Genomic DNA, 18,878 nt, shown 5'->3' with positions numbered 1-18,878 from the left:
GCGGTTGTAAACGCGTTTTCCAGGCTGAAATTCCTGATTTTAAATTTGAAAATTTAACAAAAACATATTTCCAGTAATAAAACTTGTCGTACTATAATAGTGTCTGACTGTGAAAACACCTGAACAACTCACGTAGTACCCACGTGGAACAAGATGGCGCCAGCAATGGAGCTGCTTTCCTGCGGCATAATCGGTAATTTCGATCGATTATTTACGAAAAAAACTTCCAATTGCATCGTTTGCATCGTTGCCGAACGATTCGCTAACGCATTCACCCTATATGCATCGTATATTTCGCCCCATGAGCTCTTAGCTCAGTATTTTGACTTTGGCTCAATGGTTAGTTGGTCACGGGATTTTTCGTAACGTGAAGTCCACCGCTTTTTGCCTCACGTATATTACCTACCGCATCGGTAAGAGAGATGGAACCCAACAGCGGCTAACTTCACTCTACTGCCATTAGCGAGTTTGTGCGTCGAAGCGGCGTGGTAATTTCGAATAACGTTTCGATTTCGGCGCCGAATTGCGAATGGAAATATTGATTGACTGACCAAAGTAAAAACGGTGTCAATAATTTCAGAAAAGGATTGCAACGGTGATGTTCTGTGGACTTGGAACTACCCCGACGTTACAGAATCGCAAAAAGTTTTGGTGCTCAGAAAATCTTCCCTACAATCTGAGCACAATGATATTTTACCCTTCGTCTATGCCAGACACTCTCACAACTCCTGGTTCTATATTCAATGCACCGAAGTTTCCGACTCCGATAATTTACCCAGGGCAAGATATTTTGTTAATTACTATTGTCATTTCAATATTTTTGATTTTGATTAAAAGTTTTGATTTACTTGTCTCTTAGAGTGATCAGAAAAAGAATTTCCCTATTTTTTCGCAGCATTTCTAGGGAAACTGTGAAAGATAATTTCTTCGTTCATTTCCTACAGGTAAAACAGTTTGCGCTTGTTTTATTCGCGACAGATTTCAATCCACCAAAATACGAGGCACTGTGTCGTGTCTTGAGCAAAATGTACTGTAGGACTGGAAATCCAACAGAGTTGCTGCAGCTCTATTTATCCGTATTCACCAAAGGCTCTTGCGCAACTCAGGATAACGGAACGTTTGTTTGCAATGAATACAGCGATCGAAAAGTTGCCAGTAACAGCACCAACCTCAGAGGCTTGATAAAGACTTTTGAGCTGAAGACGATTCTTATATACACAGCGATATTGCTGAAGAAACGGATAATAGTCTACCACCACAGCCTTGAACAGCTTCTTAGATGGATACGGACTTTCCCTGCTTTTATGAAACACAGAAATGTTACCGAATATTTATTTCCATGGGTCGACCTGGTTAAAGATGAGATACTGGAGCTTAAGGTTTATTTCTCCTCATGGGACTTTGAAATTTAGCCCATTTGTTGTCTCATACATTGGCCATTATTAAATATCTTTGCTTGGATATTTCAGGGTCATTCTTCGTATATCGCAGGGTGCAGGGATAGTCTAGTCGCTTCACGGGCTGAGCTTTACGATCTACTCGTGAATTTACCTGCAAGAGAAATCACTATTGCGTCACATGCAAAAGGTATTACAAAATTGCTATAATTTGCATAACCATTTTCACAGTGTATTGGTATAAGCCACTCTTCGAGAGAGAAAATTTACCGCTCGTCAACTTTTTTCAGATTATTCATCCAATATCTTTACTCCCTTTTCGTGAAAAAATTTTACGAAATGCTTGAACGCAAGTATATCATAAATACGCAATCCTTAACATCCATGTGATTTTTTTTTTTTTCAGAAAGTCTAACGATGACGAAGACACACAAGGAAATAGCCTTGTTCATGGTCCAGCTCGGAGATAATCCATCTTACTCGGAGGTGCAAATAACATCAGAGATCTCAGATAAAACACAAGATCTTTTGAATCAGTTAAAATCGTTGGCAAGTTTAACAACGCCTGAAGGTAGAAAAATGGTATCCATCGAAACGTTTAAAGAGAAAAACTTAGCCCCTGCAGTCGAGAACTTTCTCATCAATTTAGCAATCGCCGAAAACCTAATCATGCTGTGATCTCTTACACACACAAAATATGTTCTTATTTTGTTCCGAGTCTTCTCACAAGTAGAGGTTTCCATTGGAATAAGGTGAGCGAATGTTACATCACTTGTTCAGTTGTTAATTTATGTAGTTAATCGTGGATGCGTGGCTCTTTGATTTTCATTTTCTTGAAAGTCTCAGGGATAAGGTAAAAAAAAACAGGATCTTGCGTAAATTATTATGAATTACGATTTATTTAGGCAGGTGCTAGTGATAAGTGCATTTACAATATTTGACAGATGAATAGTGTAAATCATTGTGATTTTTAATGCTAAATACCTTAATCAATATATATTCAAATAAAACTACTTCCTAAATCATAAATAATTATGAATGATTATGGGGTTCGCACAGATTTCTCCGTTATAGCAGTTGAATGTTACTTCTAAAACTTGCAACCAATACGTATTCATCGGCTAAAGACATTTAAAGAGTACCAGATGTTTAACTTAAATTTATTCCACACTGAGGCATGCTCAACGTTCATGAGAAGAACTTCAGGTACCTTATAATAATGATTGGAGGAAACAGGAGCAAAGTAGTTGTTTTCTTCATTTTACAGACAAATAAATATGTAAAGACATTAAAATTTCTAGTTCGTGTGCGCCCTTCGATTTATTTCATGCATGATATCTATTTGGTAATATCCTCGTCGGGTTGAATACTTATTTACAATTCTGTACAGATCTTCACTATCATTAACCAGTCAAACTAATCACATGAGCAACTACAAATAATTTCCAATCTGTTGACCAGAAAATGCTAAACGCTTTTCCAACAGCAGATTGCTCTTTGACTGTCTGGCGCGTTTCCAAACGGCATCGAACCATCGGGCGCAATGTATTTGTTGACTTGGTAGTCATGTAAGACTTCATAGTTGTAGATATCGGTACCCAGTTGCTGTAAAGACGACTTGATAAGTTAGTATTATATTTGGCAAGTAAAAAAAAAATGTTATTTTCGACATTCTTACAACGTTTTTCCCAAAATTTCTAGATACAGAGAAAGCCAATTACCTGTGTGAGCGGGCTGGTGTTTGTTGTAAATATGCCAGCGAAGCCCTTCTGCCTGGCGACTCTGAGCACATGTTCCTCCATCTCCCTCATAAGAGCGATATTCTCAGCTGAAGTGAGACTGCTGTTGGTTCCCATCATAAAACAGTGCAAAATTTGTCCCTTCCCCTTGGGCAGCTGTCCCTCTCGGATTGGCCCCTCAAGGTACTCCAAAAACTCAAATATTACTGTCAGTTTTGAATTTATCGTAACCTCAGGCTCGTCTCTCGCGTCGAAATTCAACGCGACGCTTAGCGCCTCGCCTGACGTGGATTTCACTATGAAACTTAATCCTTTCTCTACCAGAGGATCCCAAAGCTTGTGCATCAGATCTGAGTAATCTTCTCTGGTAATGTCAGGCATCAACCACTTCTCCAGGTCAGCTTTCGAGTAAAAACTGTCCGTGATCATCCTGTAGTTGAGACGTTAGCAAAGATAAGGTTTATTCCAAAAGAATCCTATCGTTAAGCAGCTTTTCGATCAATACTATCGAAGTGTATACTCACTCGACAACGTCTTCTTTGTGGGAATTATTGAGCTCCTCAAAAACGTACTGCTCTCCGTTGGCAGAGCCATCGGTGTCGGAATCTGAGTCGACATTCATCCTCTGCAGTATATCCCCCATGTTCTTTGCGCTTATGAAGTCAGTTATTCCAATCTGGTAGCCCTGGTCGCGAAGTCTGGTAACGGTGTAGATCGAATTCAGAGAGTTTCCTCCCAGCTCGTAAAAGTTAGCGTCGATGGTCACTGCTGCTCGAGCGCTACGTCCGACCACTGATGCTACCGTGGGAAAGAGTACTTGAGCTGCAGGGAGAAGAGACAGCGGGACATTTTCGTAGTTGCAATCGACGGCGATTTCCTCTTCTGCAAAATAAAACGAAGAAGAAGTTTGGAAAAAAGTAAAGTAGGGATTTAGCTTCTTGTATTTTATCATTGTTTCTCACTCACTGTTGCTCATCAATTCGTATTGCATCAGCAGTGTCTGTCTGTCAGTCTTTCCATTCACCAATAGAGGAATGGAATCAATCACTATCACTTGCGGTATCATGTAAGGCGGTAGAATGGTGTGCAGATAAGATTCGATCTGCAGTCCGGAAATATGTATGTTGTCTTTGGCCGTCACAAACGAAATGAGTGCCTGTAACAAGACAGATAATTAGTTGTGGTAAATGGAAGTCAAAACTATCAAGGTATTCACACTATTCGCCACATTTGAAAAAATTGCAGAGTTGATACCATCTTTATTCAACGCATCACAATTTAAGTCGAGGTAAAATGACTGCGATTTGTAATCTCTCAATATTCAAACATTATTCCACATGTTCTTTGCCTCTCATTTACCTGCGAAAGTTCACCGGGTTTAAAACAGAGAACGACCGCTTTGTCGACAGCAGGGGATGCCACGACAGCTCTTTCCACTTCTGCGAGGTCAACCCTGTGTCCTCGGATTTTAATTTGGGCGTCAGTCCTCCCCTCGTAAATCATTATGCCTTTTACGATCCTGGCGTAGTCACCAGTTCGATAAATCCGCGAGTATTCTGTAGATAAAGTAATAACAATTATGAAGAATAATCTGTTGCTCTTGAAAATTACGCCTCGACGTTCTTAGTTTGTCCATTGACCAAAACCAAGTGACAAAAAATCAGTGAATCGAATTCGTCACACAATCCTCTACTTGCAATGTTTTCTTCGATCCCATTAATTAACACTAATGACTCTCTTCTTTCGTCTTATTCATTCCTTCTTTATGTTCACCTGGATCCACAGCGTGTGGATTGTCTAAGAAACGATGCGGATCCCTTCCTTTGACGTAACCAGCTGCCAAGTTTTTACCAGCGCAAACTAACTCCCCGACTTCTCCTTGCGGCACCAACTGCATTTCCTTGTCAACAAGGTATACGGCAGTATTATCTAACGGCTTGCCTGTAAATTGGATTGAAAGAACTCGCTTCATATTTTACTTTCATTTGCTTCGATCCTCACGGAAATTCGAATTCACAATGTTGTTCAAAGATATGAACACCGTCGCTTACCGATCGGTACTTTGTCCAGACCCTTGAGCTGTTGAGGGTGATTGATCAAATGGTATGTAACGTCCCCCATAACTTCTGTACTGCCGTAAAAATTAGCCAAAACATGTTCGCCGGACCGGAATCTGGCCAAGAACTGCTCGGCCAATGAAATAGCCAAAGTTTCGCCCGAGCACACCCAGAGTTTCAGGCTCTGAAGGAGTTCCTTGTCCTGCATTTCCAGGTACATTAGGAGAGTCCTCAGCAAAGACGGGACAAGTACGAGTCGTTCGATCTGTAGAAAAAAGTTCGACTGTCAGACAATTCAGAGGCGAAAGGAACGGCGAGTTTCGTCTTCTTTCTGTCCCTCGTGTCACATGGCCGGAATTTGTGTGTTCGGATCGTTCGCTTACCTTGTGTTTCTCCAGAAGCTGAATGAACCTCTGCGGATCCTTTGTGACATGCTTTGGAACAACGACGATGCTCCTTCCCTGAAGCAAAGGGCCCCAGATTTCGGGCACACTGTCGACGAAAGTCAGTGCAGTTTTGAAAACGCACCTCTCCTCAGTCGACGAATAAGGCAGCACCCTCCACTGCCAGCGGAGCCGATTCATCAGAGTTTCGTGGAGCAGTCTAACGCCTGAGTAGAAGGTACAAAAGGTTTCCTTCAAATTCTCCCCGTCAAGCATATTTCACTTGAATTGGAACGTAATCTTACTTTGTAATAATGTACTATCGGTACTATCACTTGCCTTTCGGCACCCCCGTGCTTCCCGAAGTGTACAAAACGATCGCCAGGTCAGAACACGTGTCCAAATTCATGGGCTCCGTCGACTCTTTGCTGGCTTCTTCTAAAAGCGTCTCGTATGTAACGACAGGCGTGCCCTCGTATATTGTCATGTCGGCTGAAATCGAGCGATCGAATAAACGAAAATTAATAAATGATAAATCCCGTACAAAATTGCTGATTGTCTGAAGTTACATTTGAACGAGTCTTTATTCAAAAAACTTTTCGCATCTACCGCCACGCAAATACATTGCGCAATGTTATTTTGCATACAAGAAATTTCTGCTTGAGAAGTAGCCTTGTGCCAATGTATCCTATTTTCTGATCATCTGTCACTGTTGCAACTGTAATTGATTGACATTACCGATAGTATAAAGTAAGATATCGAAGCGATAGAATGCAAATATTCCTTTCCAAATGTATGGCAAAAAACATACATACACTGTGAATATACATTATTGGTGTCATACAGGGTTTTATTTTTCATTTCATTAACTGTCGTTCAATTTAACAATTTTATCTTAGTATGTTAATTTATCGCACTTCAATAACGATTTGCATCTTGAGCAACAAAATACTTCCCACTATCACCATGTCAACATGTATATATAGAATAAACGTATGCCACGTAGGTTTAAGAGCTGGGAGTACCTGTCTGGGAATTTTTTTCACAGAGTTATTTGCTCTCTTAGAGAATTTTTCTCATTACATCCATTAGTTGATTCGTTTTTAATGCGATAGCGTCAGCTTCACGATACGTTCATTCAAGCGTGAAAATTTTAATGCCGTACCGTTATAGCAGAGAATAATCATAGAATGTCAATAAAATTTCAACCAACGTATTATGAGTAATAACACACAGCGAACAGGATTTAATTATCTGCCGTTCATTACAATTATTATTAATAATAACTCGCATCCGAGACACAGCTGCCTTGTCGTTGGGGTTGAACCGTTTGTTGTGCAACGGTAAGAAAATTGCCCATTAATCTGCATAACTCCAGGCTGCTCTGCAGTGGAATAATCGATTTCACTGCCTCTGATTATAATTTTTCACGCGAATCAGAACCAAGGCTACTCGTTTTTTTACCGTTTGTTTATTACCGCAGGAGTTTAATTTTTTACAGCCTAGCGGGAGCTTTTTACGACCTAATAATTACGCTAGACCTTCTACGTCGCAGGGTGCATTGTCTACATTTGCAGTCTTGGAACAACAATCTATTCGACTATGTGAATTTTTCAGGATTCTTCATCGCTCACCTCCATCTTCGGCGACCACGAGGAGGGGCTCGGCTTCGTTCAGGATATGCTTAACTCTGGGAGCTGGAAACCCTGGATCCAACGGAAGGTAAGCCATTCCGGCCTTCAACGTAGCCAGCAAGAGAGTCGGAAGACGATCCGTAGGCTGCATTGAAATTGCTACGAGGGCATCGAGGCTGCTGGATCGACGACAGCGTTTTGCTAGGACCCGTGACAGCTGATTGGTTCGCGCTTCGAGCTGACTGTAAGTCAAACTTCTGTCCTTGCCAAACTCGTCTGTAAAACGAGATTAAAAGCTTAATCGCAACGTTCTTTTTCACTCGTTTCGTCCGTCAACGCAAATTATTATTTCTCAATTAACTTTCTCACTTTATAGACCACACAGCTAAATTATCAAAAATATTTGAACATGGTTTTCTCATGAATTTCATCGCCCAGAATTCCTCTTGTACCCTAGAATTTTTTCAATTCTGACATGGTGAGATATTTCAGCGACGACAAGTTACAAAAGGGTGAACGAAAATTTACCTTCGTAGACAATTGCTGTGCGATTCAGATTGTTGGCCGCCACTTGAGAGAATATTTTATGAACGAATACTTCCTCGTTCTTTCTGCCTGTGTTTTCTCCTTTGAGAACTGACAACTGTTTTAGCGAACCCATCTGTGAATACGAAAACAAAACAAGGGATGTAAATATTTCTTATAGCGTATAACAGAAATACTCGGGAGATTTTTGTCACAATGCAACAAATTTGATGGATTTTTTTTAAAAATACAGACAGATATTTAATTGAAAGAAAAAATGGCAGAAAAACTTTTCAGGAAAATGAGGAAAGAAAGCTTTCATACTAGAAAAATGTGTTACAGAAGTTCCAGGAATATATTGCTAACTCGAGTGCAAAGCGTTGAGCAATTTCCTATATAAATCCTTAGATATAATTAGCACAGAGATATCCTTACTGATAATTTCAGGAAAATAATAAATATATACCGATAAAATGGTGTTACAATGATTGCATAATAGAATATTTCTTGCGCGTATCGCAATCGAAATTAATTAACAATACGTCTCGTACAAAGTAAGGAATATACGATGTAAATATTGCGTCTATCTACTTTCAATACACACCTGTAAGTATAACCATTGATATGCAAAAAAAAAAAAAAAACACTGCGAGCATAATTTACAGTCTGCAGGCGAATAGCTGCCAACGAATAATTACTCCTAAAAATGTGTACACCAATTGATTGATGGAATAAATGCCGGAAGTTTGTTAATTACCGGTGTTTCAGTTTTCTTATGCGTTTTTTCTTTCCCGTTTTGTAATTCTGATCAATCACTCGTCCCTGAATCACTATATTCTTTAGGAGGTTGAAGTTAGTGAAGTTACTGTAACGATGCGTGTTTAGAAAAAGTCGCTACTCCGCACCTTCAGGATTGTCTGAATTTTGGTAAACCGTAAGAACCAAAACAGACTTATACATATTTTGAAAAGTCAACCCATTGAAAAAGTCATTCTAAAATTGCACAATAACGAACTTTTCTCTTACGTTACGTTACGTTAAGTTTACTAAGCTCGGTCAGCAATTCTTCTCACGTCTTTGCCTATTTTATAATTTCTTGTTCTAGTCTTTGTCCTAATTTCCTTTCTTCCCCTTTTACAATTGAAACGAATCATCAGCGCTTGTAAAAATCGAATTGATCAGTTATATCGGTTAAAAAAACACACACACACTCAACGCGTGTAGTTCAAAAATTTGTAAACCAACAATAACACTGCCCTGCGAGTTGCTCAAAGTGTTTTTTTTTTTTTTTTTTCTTGAATCCCATTGTTTGAATAATTATATATCCTCGTGTCAAAGTCAAGTAAAACTTATTACACGCTTCTATGTGCGTTATTTCACGTGACAGGAATATATTTTAATACGTTTCTGCAGTTTGACGAGCACATGTTATGTACATAAAATACTTATAACGATGTTGCAATCTCCAATTTGCTCAATTTCGATGTAAACATAACGTATCTTGTAGACATTCAATATTGCTCGCCGCTTCAGCGTTACAACATACTTGCAAATATTTTTTATTTCTTTTATCGTAGAAAGTAAAATCGAATATCTCACAAAGCTGACGGGTGCATCTCGTGTTTGAATTTTGCAATACGCAGGACCTTCGAAGCCTGAGTTTTAAATTGTTTTATCATTCAATCATTGAGTATACAATCGGAGCTGGATAAGAATATTATTTCAAGAAATAATATTTAATAAAACGATACTAATTTAAGTTAATGACGATTCAATTTCTTCCTATATGCAAATCTTATTGTTAATTAATCAAAGCGCGCGACAAGAAACTTGAAACATATATAATTTCGCGATGATTGCCTAATGTATAAATATACATATGTATATATGTATATATATATACAATTCGATGGTATTAAATCGTGTGATAAAACTTGTTTCCCCAAATATTTTGACAATATTTTACGAGCACAAATATTTACGAGCGTTGACCGGGTATATTAAAAATACATCTCTCGCCGCATAATCACGAAATTTTCACAAGCGCTCGTGGCGCTGATTGAAAGGATGTAAATTTCGGAAATGTCGAGGTTTTTTTTGCCCCAAACTTTGCAGCGACATAATGACACGATCGTTAATCATCAGCCAAAGGGTACGTCCTCATTTTGTTGGATCTATATATATATATATATATATATGTATATAAATTTGGTATTTGCAATGAAAAAAGAAAATAGTTTGACATAAATTTATAGGTAGAGATTGTATTTGTTTTTTTAAATTCCTCTTAAATCTGTTTTAGCTATTGCGCAAATATCAGTCATTATGTCAAAAAAGCAGCGATTCGTTGGCCTTATAGAGTATATTATTATTTTTTTTTTTTTCTGCTTTTACCAATTTATTAATACAACCTTACGACTAACAAAACTGATCCTTTCAATGCCAGCCGAAAGTGCAAGGTGTTACTTTTTTCCGCAAAAATCGTTGTATTTCAGACTTATTCGAACCAAGTGATAAAAATCATATTTTTAATAAATATCGGTCGAATGTTAATTTTTTTTTTTCGTGACAATAATTTTTTCTGCTTAGATTTTCGCAACTTATTGCATATTCAAATTGCGTCTTTGGTATTACAACCCTGAATTTGAGATCGATTGGAAAAAGAGGGAAAAAAAAAATGTTTACGATTCCTTACGGTATATTAATTTTTATACCGTGACATGATATCATCTATCAAGCGTCGTACGCGTTACATGAAAAGACTGAGAAAGTCCATAGATCAATGCAGGAAATCCTGTATACAACATAAATACCGCACATGCTAATTATTTCTATGGTTTATATCTCCATCTATAAACGCCGATCAGATTTATCGGCCAGTCTGCAAAGGCGTTAAGAGACTGAACTCGGTTTCCGGACCGAGAAAAGTGAAAGGGTTTCTTTCAACTGTGACACAAGCGCACGAAAAGGAAAAAAAAGAAAAAAAAACCATAAAGCGTTTATATAACGCAAGCGTGTTTTACGCGTTTTTCCACGCGCACTTTCCGCCCACAAAGTAACCGTTACTGTAACGGTTGAGTGAGTCTACAAATGCGCATGCGCGGAGTACAGAAAATACCACTTTCAAGTCTTGGGAGTTGAAAGCGATATTTTCCGCACCGCGCGCATGCGCCGTAGCGAACAAATCTGACGTTAAGCAATCCTAACCTCAATTTGGTGCTTCGTGAAAAAACGCGTGCAACAACTCTTGTTATAAAAAAAATCGCTCCTTTCGCCTCGCGTATTTGCAAAATAATTTTGTCTTTGACTTGACCTACGACTCGATATTGCAAACTCAGACTCGGCCCGAGAATAGACCGAGTTTTCCTCCTCGTTATACAATATATACATGTATTGTATACTACCTCTTATATTATCCTTAAATGCATCTGTTACAGGCTCCGCGTTGAGATATTTATTTGATTAATATACGTCCACAGATGTTGGCACGAAATATTGGCATTGAACGTAAATGGGGGCGGGGATTGCTTTTTTTTTTTTTTTATTTATTATTTTGTATTGTTTAAAATAATTTTCTCTTCTCTTGGTTTCATGTTTCTCATTTCTTGCTTACCTTCTGTGTCTCGAAATGCAATCACCGTGTACACTGATTTATATTTTATATATATATGTATATAGATCCGTATGTATACACCAACATTCTGCAAGGACGATGATTTCTATTTGTTGTGTCCTTAAAAATCCCACCGTACCTCGCTTGCATCATCGTACAGTTTTATACGAGAGCGATATTAATTAGGAAATATCTGCACGTCTACAGTCGAGAGGAGAAACAGACGTCTCAAAACCAAAAAATTAAATAATTTAAAAAATAAAAAAAAAAAAAAACAAAAAAAAATATCTAAAATCATAAAACCAAGTTTCAAGAAGCGAATGTTATGCAAACAATTTATCCTTAACGCTTCGGCAGACAAACGAAAATTGTAATACCAAATTTTGACAAAAACCGCACTGTTGACCCAAAAAAAAAAAATAACGAAAGAAAGAAAAAAAAAACTAGCTACAAATCTTGAATCGCAAACTATAAAGCGCTGCAAATTTCTAATCTCAGAATCAGTTTCGTTATATTTTTTTCACGCCGCTTTGCAGGGTTCAGATTGTACTCTCATGCCTGATTCATTCGTACACAAGCCACAAATTTGTTCCTATTGTGTATATAAAAGAGGTACGATGATAAACCGTTACAGGATTATACAGATTTCAATGAATATGATAAATATGTATAAGCCAGTTCGGTTGTTGGAATATAAATTTATAACGCAGATTAGATTAGAGATCGTTTATGCGTATAATTTGTATTACAGATTGTACGTAAATAACGGGCTGCATTTAATAACGTAATACGGCTGCATTTATTGGCAAGGTGATCGAATAGCGTAAAATTATTGTGAAACTGAAACACGAAAGTTATGATCAACGACCTTGTCCCTGTATAAATAAAGCATGTAAAGGTACGCGTTCTCTACGCGACTTGAACCTACACCGATTTCCCTGTGAAATTCTCATTGTATTAGTTTCTCCTTCGCTCCTGTGATTCCGTTACGCCGATTCACGATCAGACAATTTGATGAAACCTTCATTTCACGCGGAATTTCGACGTGCCTCAGCGGCGATTTCGTTGAAAAATAAATTGAACAAAACAAATAATTAAACAAAAACCACAATAATTTATTAATTACCCACACATGTCAGAGTCGCGTACGACCTCGTACTACGAAGTATAACGGTAGAAGGGCGGATACAAAGTTTCTTTTTTCTTATTGTTTCTCAAGAAAAAATTTTCAATTAACGGTAGAACAAACAATATTTCAGTTTAACTTTCGGTATTAACTGTAAGACGAAAAAAAAATAAAAAAATGTACACAAACTATCAGGTCGCATCCGCATTTTTTTCATCTTAAATCGCGCAAAAATCTTCGAAACGAAAGATTTACTAGATTATTCATTTATTTGTATCACCCGAAAAATGCTACACAATTAAATTTACATAGTAATACCTAAAGAGGTAAATTTATGCTTAACGATAATAGCAAAAAAATACAAACTTGAAGAAATGATTTTGACATTTGTTTTTTTCCCGAAATCGATAAATCTTCACATTTCGAAGGGTTTCAAAGCGTTTTCGAAAAACAAAAAAAAAGAATTTCGCCGACGACCTTGTGCTGCAGCTACGTTCTGTATAATTTTGTGAGAAATGTAGAAATTTTGAAAATTCTTACCAAAATCGATAAATATTTATGTATCGAAGGTTTTTGCGTCGTTTACGAGGTATAAAAAAATTTCGGATACGACCTTGTATCATTTACAAATATAATAGTGTGATGAGAAATATATTTTCGTATCCGCCAAATATAAGGTCTTGATACCGTAATTTCTTTCATTCCGGTTAATTTTAGTGCAAAAATGCGTTTTGAGTGACATTGAAGTGAATGCAGTGAAAAAAAAAAAAGAAGAAATTATACGCTCATTTACCTCGAAATTCACCTTATACCATTAGACACGCGACATTGTTATACATATAATCGGCATCGTCATCGTCGTTCTTGAAGAAAAACGCATGTGGTACACACAAAGTAACTTTACTTGGTCAACGCCGCATTAATAGCAAGCTGATACTTATGGTCATGCTCGAATAGCGAGTGTCAGGAATAACATATTGTAAAAGCATAAGTCAGCCTGACGGAAATCACTTCTGAAGTCAGACGACAATGATTCAAGCGAGACGCGTGAATTCTTTCATTTCATCTCTTCGCCCTTTTTTTTTCTTTTTTTTTTTTCTTGCCAGTTCTCTTGGCTGTCTAGAATTTGTTTTTTTTTTTTACCTTCGTTTTGTTTCGCAATTATTGTTCTTCTTGGTGCGCGACGATTGAAGGAGGAGAAAAGAGAAAAAAGCAAAAAAAATACTATAACGAGTAATACAAAACTAATTAATTAGTACACAAAAAAAAAACAAACAGACAACGCTTTGGTGTTTATAAAAAGTTTTCTCCTGTCGTTAATTCAAGGTTGTTTTAATAATCGATCTCAAGTGAGTGAGTCTACTTGTGTATTTTTTTTTTTTTCCTTCTTTTTTTTACTCTCTAACACTCGACAAGTAATAGCCTGGAGGAGAGAGGTGATACAAAGAAATCGATCTGTTGGAAAATCTGCAGTTCTTACAACGTAACGATAAACGGTCGTGTTGACTTTGCATAACTGATACGTTGTTGCAAAAAGTGAGACAAAAAAATTTGAATAAAAAAAAAAAAAAATTAATCATTCATAAATCCAAGTGCGTACATACAAGTCAGCGATGAAAAAAATCACAAGGATATTTTTGTAACTACTTCGCGATGCTTGCCCACGAAGTAATCGTCGTTGAAGAAACAAGGTTTTTTTTTTTTTTTTTTTGTTTCCTCGTTTCTCTTTGCATCGCAGTATTAACTTCGGGAACTTTATTCTCCTGCGTTTCAATTACTCAAGTTCCGCTTCACTTGCGGTACAGCAGCATACATTGATATACACATGTAAAGTTCGCCGTGCGACGAAGAAGAAAGAAAGAATTTACGGTCTGCAATGGAAAGATGAAAACATAAATGTACCACAATATCGAATTTTTAAAGAATCGACAACTTGATTTGTGGATTTCAAAAATATGGAAAGTCAAAGTGTGGAAAAATCAAATAAATAGCTTAATCGATTAATTGAGTATTGCGATTAATCGTTTCTTTCATTAATCGATTAATCGAAATTATTACGAGGCAACATCGATTAATCGAAACCGTCGATTAACCCTTTCAGTCACATCGCAAAAATTTCCATGTCCTAACCTTATCAGAGTTTATTTACAACTTCAAATGATCTTTGTCACTTCGCATGACTATTAAAATATGGAAAATTCTAATGTTCGGTCAGAATTACCGAATTTTTATAGTATGTTCGACTTTACGTCCGCCATATTGGATCCGCCATATTGGATCTGCCATCTTGGATTTGAAAATTATCGAATTCTGACTTCAAATTCGTGATCAGCGACCACAAAAAACGTTGAAAAATATGTGACCGAAAGGGTTGATCGATTAATTGGAAAATCGATTAATAGAAGCTGTCGATTAATCTATTAATCGCACAGCACTAATATACACAAAATCTAGATGTTTCCGATATATGTTACAAACTTTATATATACTTTTAATTTCTTATACTTGAATATTCCACATTTTCACGACTCTACGAATTGTATTTTCGCGTCTTTGAAAATTTCATACTTTCCTCCTTATCAATCGATCAGCCGTTCTAGTTGTTTTTTTTTTTTTTTTTTTTTTACCCCCGCCTATTATTCGTCGCCGATCTCCTTTTCTACCAGCACGCGGATTGTCATCGTCATCATCGGCGTGAAACTGCAGGTGATTGCGTCGATGATTTCACCCTCACGGATATCCTGCGGCAGCGCGGTTTAATATGGATATTGAATGATGTTCGGTCGGTGGATCGCGAAAATAAATCGCAACAGCTGCTCCGCAGAAACGATGTGCAACGAAGCGATGAGCACCGAGTCTGCAGATATTAACGAGCTGCAGTTCGAGCTTTTACTCGGTGTCCTTGTAACGTGACTCACAGAAAATACGAAAGCAAGGTGCAACGAACTACGTGACTCTTATACACACACACACACACACGCGTATTGTTTTCAAAGTCGGTTCAAAAAATTTTTTTCCCCCTTTTCTTTAAATTTTCTTTCCTTTAAATTTTTAACCCACTTGTACTGAAAAATCGATCGTTTTACGATATTCTCGTAAGGGAGAAAAAAAAATAAAAAAGAAAGGAAAAAAAAAAGTCGATCCATTTCAAAAATACAATTTCCGTCGATCGATCGAAACGATCAAATCGATTTAGAGATCGTTAAGGATAAATTTAACTTTGAAATAAACGATGTTGAAGAAATATTTTTTCTTCCACCAGTTCTTTTCAAAAATATTGTTTATCATCGACAATCGATCTGTACAAATAAGAACAATTCAACTTTTAGTGGAAGATGCGATATATGTAAATATACATTTCTTTTTCTATCCATTCCCCCCCCCCCCCCCCCTCCCCCCCCCAGTTAACGATTCAAAATGGTTCAGAGAAATTAACGGATAATTATTACGGAAAATTTGAAAAAAAAAAAAAAATGTCAAGATTTTTAGACGCTCTTGATTTTCTTTTTAATCTATCGCTGGTGTTTATTAATTGAAAAGATTTTACAGCGCAAGAAAGAAAAAATTTTCTACAGTTCGAAGTATACTAATTTTCATCGATAACGAGTATCAGATTATTGTGGAAGAAAAAATGAAACTTTTCGCGAGAATATACCGACCAATTTTTTTTCTTTTCTTTTTTCTCTTTTTCTACTGATCTTAAAGAGAAATGCATCGGATTCGAAGCATCGAATGACGACTTCAATTCTCTGTATTTGTATCCTCCACGCATTCCTTGCACTGGGTAAAACCTGTTTTGCAACATAATTTAAGGAAAATAATTTGCGTGTTTCGGACGAATCGGCAACACGTTACTCACTAAAAACAACTTGACATCGGTCAATTTCTTTTATTCTTTATCTCTGCAACAATACACGAAAATTCCAGTTTCCGTATCTATCCTTCTCTCTCCACCCTTCTCTTTACATCGGTATTCCGTCCAAGCGCGTGTATGGAAAAATAATATTCCCGCGTCATTACGTATTTGTACAATTGCATTTGCGACAAATCTATGCGGTATAATATAATTAAACGCGTGATTATTCAATCTCCGTAATTTATCTCCTCGGTTCAATTATTATATTATACAGTATGATTGACTATTTTTTTTCTGTGGGTGCTTTTTTTTTATTTTTCAATTTCTTTCAATTTAATTTATAACCGTTTCGGTTAATCATCTTATCGTTACATACGTTACAAGGACTTGAACATTTTTTAAATGCATTCCGGGCTCTCTTTACAATTACTTGCCAAGAAATTTATCGCATTTGAATCGAAAGCGAATGAAATTTTTCAAAAAAAAGAAATACACATTTTCAAACCAAAATTACGAATTACGAGCGTATAAATTTTTTTTTTTTCCAATTCGTACGTTAAACAAAATTTTCAACGATCGTGTAAAACCTCACTGAAAGTTAATTCGCAACTAAAAGTTTCACCACCTTAGAGCGTCTCCGCTGATCTTAGATCACGCGGACGAAACTCGAAAAAACATTGAACAAGAAAAAACAAACTAACGGGAAGAAACGGAAAAAGGAAAATAACGAGAAACGAATTCTTACCTTGAAATTTTATCACTTCTCTTCGAATCAACGAATAAAAACGATGAAGAAGAACGGTGGTGAGAAAAAAAAATAAAATAATAATAATAGTACACACTGCACAAGTACAATATTGTATAATAATATGTATATTCACCAAAACCACTATATAATTTATATAAGAATATTTCTGACGAATTTAACAAGAGCAACAAAATACTCGTGTATATACATATATATATATATATATTTATAAATAATGGTAAAATCTCCCGCACTTATCCACAATCTACGAGGCCTTGTTTTTTTTTTTTTTTTTTTTTTTACCCTCTTTTACATCGATTTCGTCGACCGATGCGGTTGTGTCGCGATTTTCACTGCCGCACGTTTTACGAAACGTCAACGCAACGATGTAAATTTTTCCAAGTCTTGGAAGTGGCAAAAGAAAAATAAAAAAATGAAAAAAAAATAAACAAAAAATAATAGGGAATAAAGAAAAAAAAAAAAAAACCGAATGCAAAAGTATCGTCAGTGAACTTATGGCGGTGGCCTCCGCTACGGATACTACGGGAGTGTAGGGCGTTTGACGTCGTCCCCTGCCTTTTATACGAAACTACCACACAGGCTTCAATCCGGGTAATAACTATATGTCTCATTGCCGTTGGTGCTGCTCGCTCGTTCCCTGAATCAAAAAGAATCGTATTATGCGAGATAGCGAGAGTCGCGATTATCATGGTCACTCGCTGTGTATATAATAAGTATATGCATGTAACGTCGATCTTCGTTAATAATTTCACTTCGTTATTCGTGAAAACAAAGGAACTGTGAAAATATTGTGAAAAAACATATTTTCAAACACGACCTGACTCGACGAAATTCAAATTATTAACCAATCGTCGTCGCGAACTTGTCGATGACGTTAATTATTGTTTTTGTTGTTCTAAGGTTAAAATCACCAAATCTTTTGGTCACATTCCGTTTGTTAAACTCGTTGACGTGATGATTCGAAGGAACAAAGAAGGAACGATTAATACAAGGATGACAAACGATCCTTTTCGATTTTAAAATATGTTCCGATAAAAATCGAGCTGTAAAAAATTTATTTTATTCCAATTTAAATACTTGCTTTCGAATAAATCGAGCCAAAAGAGAGAGAGAGAGAGAGAGGAAAACCATTAAACGAAACGTTTCAAGTAATTCGCCCGTCTTGCATCAGATTCATTTGTTGTAGAAATACATGTGTATGTAAAAACGTCGATGGCTGTCAAACTGGATGACTGGAAAAAAATTGTTCGATTCAACAAACGTGGTTATTCCGATTTCCGACTTGTCATTATACAGCTGTGATAAGAGGTTTGATTGTGACGAATGTTACCTTCGATTTTGAATACCTAATTTACGTTTATTATATCAACACGTTGCAATGAATGTGTTTATCCACGATACAGATTCGTTCGATTTTCTCCTCGCATCTTCTTCCCATTCCCCTCGCCAAAAGTGTCAAAAAGTAAGGGTGTAAATTGTTAGCGACGAACTGTTCGGGTAATGAATAAATAATAATTAAACAAAATTTGAAACATTTAAGTAAACTCAATCAAGCTGAAATCATTGAAATTCAACGTGATCTCCTTGGCATGGTAATAAAACTAAGATCCATGAGTTTTAACTGGAGGAAAATTTCGATCATTGATTATTTTGTAGAAAAATTATGAACACCGTTGCATTTTCTTTTCTTTCTTTTTTTTTTTTTTATGTAATAAATGAAAATCAACGTTGAAGAGATTCGATCCTTACAGTCTGCTCCAAGATTGCAAGATGTTTTTT

At 36.7% G+C, this 18,878-nt stretch overlaps 2 protein-coding genes across 4 annotated transcripts; one reads left to right on the top strand and one right to left on the bottom strand.

Annotated features, from left to right (window-relative positions):
* Positions 1–148: 148 nt before the first annotated feature.
* On the top strand, positions 149–7,332 carry LOC124214145 (putative DENN domain-containing protein 10 B). 2 transcript variants are annotated; one of them, XR_011176615.1, is made up of 6 exons: positions 149–193; positions 581–780; positions 945–1,379; positions 1,470–1,587; positions 1,804–2,149; positions 7,194–7,332. XR_011176615.1 is itself a non-coding variant. In XM_046616223.2 (5 exons), exons 1-5 carry the CDS (start codon positions 154–156, stop codon positions 2,073–2,075), a joined length of 1,065 nt encoding a protein of 354 aa, XP_046472179.1. In that variant the 5' UTR covers positions 149–153; the 3' UTR covers positions 2,076–2,846. The 2 variants fall into 2 exon arrangements, 1 of the variants encoding a protein (XP_046472179.1); XM_046616223.2 differs by lacking the exon at positions 7,194–7,332 and having other exon boundaries at positions 1,804–2,846.
* On the bottom strand, positions 2,278–17,601 carry LOC124214144 (nonribosomal peptide synthetase ebony). 2 transcript variants are annotated; one of them, XM_046616221.2, is made up of 12 exons: positions 17,076–17,601; positions 7,739–7,871; positions 7,211–7,486; positions 5,916–6,068; positions 5,577–5,803; positions 5,188–5,458; positions 4,910–5,077; positions 4,496–4,692; positions 4,103–4,292; positions 3,661–4,018; positions 3,119–3,566; positions 2,278–3,002 (listed from the first exon to the last, which is right to left on the bottom strand). In XM_046616221.2, the coding sequence occupies exons 2-12, from the start codon at positions 7,869–7,871 to the stop codon at positions 2,865–2,867; spliced, it is 2,559 nt and encodes an 852-aa protein (XP_046472177.1). In that variant the 5' UTR covers positions 17,076–17,601; the 3' UTR covers positions 2,278–2,864. The 2 variants fall into 2 exon arrangements, with proteins under 2 accessions (XP_046472177.1, XP_046472178.1); XM_046616222.2 differs by lacking the exon at positions 17,076–17,601 and adding an exon at positions 8,060–8,089.
* Between the last annotated feature and the right edge of the window lie 1,277 nt (positions 17,602–18,878).

The sequence above is a fragment of the Neodiprion pinetum genome, chromosome 3 (genome assembly GCF_021155775.2).
Source record: "Neodiprion pinetum isolate iyNeoPine1 chromosome 3, iyNeoPine1.2, whole genome shotgun sequence".
Taxonomy (NCBI): domain Eukaryota; kingdom Metazoa; phylum Arthropoda; class Insecta; order Hymenoptera; family Diprionidae; genus Neodiprion; species Neodiprion pinetum.
The sequence above is the reverse complement of the archived record's forward strand: the minus strand, read 5'-3'. Positions and strand labels throughout refer to the sequence as shown.

Excerpts from the sequence above, each read along its gene's own strand:
- LOC124214144 (XM_046616221.2), bottom strand. The coding sequence starts at position 7,871 with ATGGGTTCGCTAAAACAGTTGTCAGTTCTCAAAGGAGAAAACACAGGC. Across the intron at positions 5,804-5,915 it reads AAGCACGGGGGTGCCGAAAG|GCGTTAGACTGCTCCACGAA; the intron begins GCAAGTGATAGT and ends CCTTCTACTCAG. Across the intron at positions 3,003-3,118 it reads ACACCAGCCCGCTCACACAG|CAACTGGGTACCGATATCTA; the intron begins GTAATTGGCTTT and ends TCGTCTTTACAG.
- LOC124214145 (XM_046616223.2), top strand. The coding sequence starts at position 154 with ATGGCGCCAGCAATGGAGCTGCTTTCCTGCGGCATAATCG. Across the intron at positions 1,380-1,469 it reads ATGAGATACTGGAGCTTAAG|GGTCATTCTTCGTATATCGC; the intron begins GTTTATTTCTCC and ends TGGATATTTCAG. Across the intron at positions 1,588-1,803 it reads TATTGCGTCACATGCAAAAG|AAAGTCTAACGATGACGAAG; the intron begins GTATTACAAAAT and ends TTTTTTTTTCAG.